Raw genomic sequence first — 4,800 nt, forward strand, 5'->3', positions numbered from 1 at the left:
TCTCCCGGGCACCCTTGCGCCGCCGCGGGGCAGGGCGGGAAAGAAAAGAAGGGGAGGGGGCCGAGAAGCGTGAATGTCCAGGAAGTGGGGAGCCGGGAGAGGTCGGGTTTAACACTTTCGCCCAATTAAGAGAGGTAAAGAGAAGCCCCGCCCCTACCGCCCCCAAGGTAGGACGGAAGTCACGATCTTGGAGAGCGCGAAGACGGTGCTTGGTTGCGCGTGCGCGGTTGCACTTTCTAGCGCCTTCTAGAAGAGGTGATTCACGGGGGGGGGGGGGGGGGGGGGGGCCAAGCTCAGACTATGACAGGAAGGGGAGGGCCCTTTTCAGAGGCAGAGCTGGGCTTGTACGCCGTCTTGTGTGTTAGACGGTGATTTCCAACGTTTTTCATATTGTGGCGCACATGAACTACTACTGCAGGTCTGCAGCACACCCCAAAGTACATTCTGACTGTCTGGCAAAAAGCGATCATTTTGATTCGTACACACCCGAGAGCTACCGTGTTGGCTGTTACCATTCTTAATTTGGCAATCTAAGGGAAAGCGGGCAGTGCCCAGGAGTACGCAGGCAGGTTACAAAGCCTCGCACGCCGGCTGAAAACCGCTGGTTTATTACGGTAATTCTTCCTTGTCCTGAAACGTAGGAACTCGCAGGCTTCGTTCCTGCTCTCCCGGTAGACGCTTGGGCCCTGGGACGCGGCGAGGCTATCCGTGGACCCCCCTCCCCCGCCCCGCGAAATGACAGCCACTGTTTCTGAAGACCGGATCTTGCTCGGCTCCATGCCGTCTCAGTGCCCGAAGGGCGCGCGTGTCGCTTCACCGCCCGAGCCCGGCCACCAGAGGGCCCACATCCGGTAGCGCGAGGTTCCGGACTCCTTACGTACAGCCCGGCAAAAAAGCACAAAGAGCGTCGTCGGAAATAACGGGTCGCGCCCACCCCCAAGCGCGTTGTGAGAAGTGGTTGGTCGGCCCCGGCGCGGCGCGCACTCCCGCAAAAGGTGATTGGAGGAGCGGAGATAACGGGTGGCCCTCTCAGCCACTCAGTGCAGGGAGGTGAGTTCCGGGCGGAAGCGGGAATGACCGACGCCCTCCTTCGGCTTCTCCCTGAACTAATATGGCTGCGGCCGGCGAGCCGGGGCGTCGCGGGTGAGCAGAGGGACCCAAGCTTTCCTAGGCTTCGGCCGCGGTCCCGTCAGCGATGGCGCTGCGGTCACGGTGCTGGGAGCTGCTGTCGGCGTGCAGGAGCCCCGGTAACTCATCACCCACTTCCCTGCGCTTACTCCCCGGGGCCTGCACAGTCAGGTGCACGTGCAAGTCGTATTTTCCATGCAGCACACCCCGTCGGAGGGTAAACGAGCTGGCAGCGCTGTGATGACAGGCGCAGAAAATCAAGGACAACCGGGGCCCGAGATCACCGCACCCGGGGACCGTGCACACTTGTGCTCCTTCCAGGGCGCGAATGTTGGGGGGAGCGGGCGGGCCTAGTCCCGTGTCGTCCCTATTCGTTGTATCTGAAAACGCGTCTGGTTGTGTCCCCTCTTAGGGCGCGGGGTCGCTGCGCTCTCCACCAGCCCCACGCCGGAGGTGAAGCCCGCGGTGGACCCTCTTGGGAATGAAGCTGTTGCCCCGGAGTTCACCAACCGGAACCCGCGGAACCTGGAGCTCCTGGGCGTGGCCCGGAAAGAGCGGGGCTGGGCGACAGTGTGGCCCTCCCGCGAGTTCTGGCACAGGTAACGGACGCTGCTGGTCACGGACCCCCAGGGCGACGCACGGCGCCCTCCGCGCGCTCTCATCCGTGCCCCCCACGCGCCGGACGCCGCTGGGGACGCTGTTCGGGGGGCTGGGGGAGTCCACAGGTAGGTGCCAGGGAGAAAATGGAAAGAGAGTGCTGCAGGAATGGGGGGCTGGGGGCCTACCAAAGCCCCCCAGAAAGCCAGGAAGAAGGCCAGTCATCAGCCAGGAGGACTAGCAGAAACAGTGGGGTGGGAAGGAGCTTGGCGCGGGCGAGGATCTCCCGGGGACGGAGGGCTGGGTGGGGTAAGATGAACGTGGACACGCAGGCAGGAGACAGATTGCTAACCGCGGACATCGAAGCGAGCGCCTGAGACTTTATTTTCAGTGCAGTGAGAAACTCAGAGGATTTCAAGTCTGAGCCTGAATTAATAGCCATTCTGGTTACTGAAGGGGGAGCGCATGTTTAAGGAGCCAGGGTAGAAGCGAGAAGACCAGTAAGGAGTCTGTTTGGGACAAAGACGGTTACCTGTTGAACACTTTCTGTTTGCCAGGAGCCGTGCTGGTGGCTTTCCATGCATCTGAGTCCTTGACCCATCTTGCCTGTATTTTGGTGTTTCGTTTCGTTTCGGCAGACGTCCGTCTCGAGAGACGATGGTGTAGTTTCTTAAGAGTCTATCTGCACTGCCGAGAATGGTTGTGCAGTCCGACTCGGGAGTGACACGGTATCTGTCATCTTGCGATGACGCTGGAGTGTCCTCTCCAGTGAAGCTGAAGCTACAGAGCCTGGGCAGGGTGATATGGAGGGTCTGCTGTTGCCCATGCAGCAGACCCCCCCTCTCTTCGCAGCTGAAGGGTCCAAGGGAAAGACGGAGTCAATACAGCTTGGCTTCAGGTGCGCCGCAGGAGTTGCCGGTGTTGACTACAACGTCAAACCGCCTTAGGGACTCCGGCTCCGGATTTTCTGTCGGGGTTTACTCCCTTAGCCTTTCCCCTGAAGAGGTATGCCGCAAGGCAGCGGAGGTTTTTTGGAGTCAGAGTTTTCCTTCTCTGGGAAAAAAAATACTATACAACAGAAAATTGGGCCAAAACATAAAGAGACAATTCATCAAAGAATTACAAATTTCAAATGTTCAACCTCAATAGTAAGTGCAAACTGAAATGCAACGCCACTTTTCTCCCACCAGATTGGAAGAAATTCAAGATGGGTAACCTTTTGGTGTTAGCTGGGAAGCAAAAGCATAGAGGAAGTTTCTCTTTGCCCAGGATGGGGTCAGCAACTTCGCTTTACCTCCTCAAATCCCTTTTTTGTGATAGATGCTGCGTAAATATATCTCAGCTCTCAGAAATACGAACTTTCTCTTTAGATATTTGAGGTTAAGTGGAAGTGTTTGGTTTGTTTATTATTGAGGATATCCTCATGAAGGCAGAGGAGAACTACTACCTTTCCCAAGTAAACTCCAGGTTAAGTGTGTTGAAGTAAATGAACGAAACATTTAGACGTGTATCCACCTGCGGTCACTTATCTTTAGGATTCTGCTATGATTTTACTCTCTCCTTGCGTCACGTAGGTTGCGCGTTACAAGGACTCAGCATCACGTAGAAGCGCTCGTTGAGCATCGCAATGGCCAGGTTGTGGTTTCCGCATCCACGCGGGAATGGGCTATTAAGAAGCACCTGTACAGCACCAGGAACGTGGTGGCTTGTGAGAGTGTCGGACGGGTGCTGGCGGGACGATGCTTAGAGGCGGGAATCAACTTCATGGTCTACCAGCCAACTCCCTGGGAGGCAGCCTCAGACTCGGTACTTTGGCTTTCATGCACTTATTTAAAAGGTGTCGTGTTCCATCTTGACATTAGATACTTACATAATAATAATAGTTCCATATCTCAAGTCCCTTTCACGTGTCGGACTCTTGAGGTGAGTATCCTGACATGCGTTACCTAATTCCGTTCTCACGGCAGCGCAAGAGTCAGGGCTACTGCTCTCGGTTCTGTATGCAACCTGAGGCTCTGGGCACGCCATTGTGGGGGAGGTTTCTCACTCACGGTGACAGAGTACAGCCACGATGTCAACCACCCTACTTCCCTGTTCATGTATTTACACCCTGTCTGTATAATTTTAAAACGCTGCTTGACATCCTTCACATATCCACGTTCTCTTTTTCTTATCTACATCGTTATTAAGATCACTCTCTAAAGAACCGGTGTAGGTAGGAGGTTATCAAAGCAAACCAGTTGTTGACTTCTCTTTCTCTTGGGAAGTGGACTGTTTATGGTCAGCTTCCTGGCGGCGCTGATTTACTTAATCTCCTCCTTTTTTTCTGGTCTTTAAAACCAGATGAAACGCCTACAGGATGCTATGACAGAAGGCGGAGTGGTGCTACGGGAGCCGCGGAGAATTTATGAATGAAACAGGCATTGTTCGCAGCGTGCAGATGCCAAGCTGTCGGCTATGACATCCGTCCGGACAGGGCATCTGGCAGAACAGTCAGCTTGCGAGTTTTATGCAATCACGTAACTGCAGCAAGATGTCCACCGTGACGATCAGCCCTTCCTTCCCTTGTGTAGGGGGCTAAAGTCTTAGAGAAGTGTCTGGGAAAGGCTGTTGCCAGTTACAAATTAAATGTTTGTAAGTTAAAGAATAAAGGCATCTTCTGAACTCTTATTTTCTGGTTGTGTTACATTTCTTCACTTTTTTAGCTCACTCTGGAAGGAGTGCCCATAAGAGGTTTATGCAAAGCCCTTGTTACTGTGTCTAGGTCAGAGTGGGCGATTAAATGGTAGCTATTGCTGCTGAGGATGTGGGGGTTTCTTGGCTTTTGGTTTTTTTACTATGAAATATCAATATCAACTCATTATAAACAGTCTTAGTGATGTGAAGATAAAAGGGACAAGTTCTAACCTCAGCTGGTTTCCTGGATCCTAACAAGCAGACCCAGATTGGAAAGGATGAAGGAAATGCAATGAGGAACTGACCGTGGTGGTGCGCGTGGACAAGGTTAGTGTCTTCTGAACTTGCTGTGACATGAAAATTTGTTGGATTAGAGGTGAAGCCTGACGTGCGTTCAGG

General features: G+C 53.9%; 1 protein-coding gene across 2 annotated transcripts; it reads left to right on the top strand.

The window, feature by feature from the left end:
* The first annotated feature begins 1,101 nt into the window (after positions 1–1,101).
* Positions 1,102–4,395, top strand: MRPL18 (mitochondrial ribosomal protein L18). Of its 2 annotated transcripts, none has more exons than XM_090280050.1 (4): positions 1,102–1,247; positions 1,541–1,727; positions 3,300–3,531; positions 4,069–4,395. In XM_090280050.1, the coding sequence occupies exons 1-4, from the start codon at positions 1,196–1,198 to the stop codon at positions 4,138–4,140; spliced, it is 543 nt and encodes a 180-aa protein (XP_090136176.1). In that variant the 5' UTR covers positions 1,102–1,195; the 3' UTR covers positions 4,141–4,395. The 2 variants fall into 2 exon arrangements, with proteins under 2 accessions (XP_090136176.1, XP_090136177.1); XM_090280051.1 differs by having other exon boundaries at positions 1,155–1,247; positions 3,300–3,382.
* The last annotated feature ends 405 nt before the right edge of the window (positions 4,396–4,800 follow it).

This window comes from Furipterus horrens, unplaced genomic scaffold (assembly GCF_987537825.1).
Source record: "Furipterus horrens unplaced genomic scaffold, mFurHor1.1.pri manual_scaffold_6, whole genome shotgun sequence".
In the NCBI taxonomy this organism is placed as follows: Eukaryota; Metazoa; Chordata; class Mammalia; order Chiroptera; family Furipteridae; genus Furipterus; species Furipterus horrens.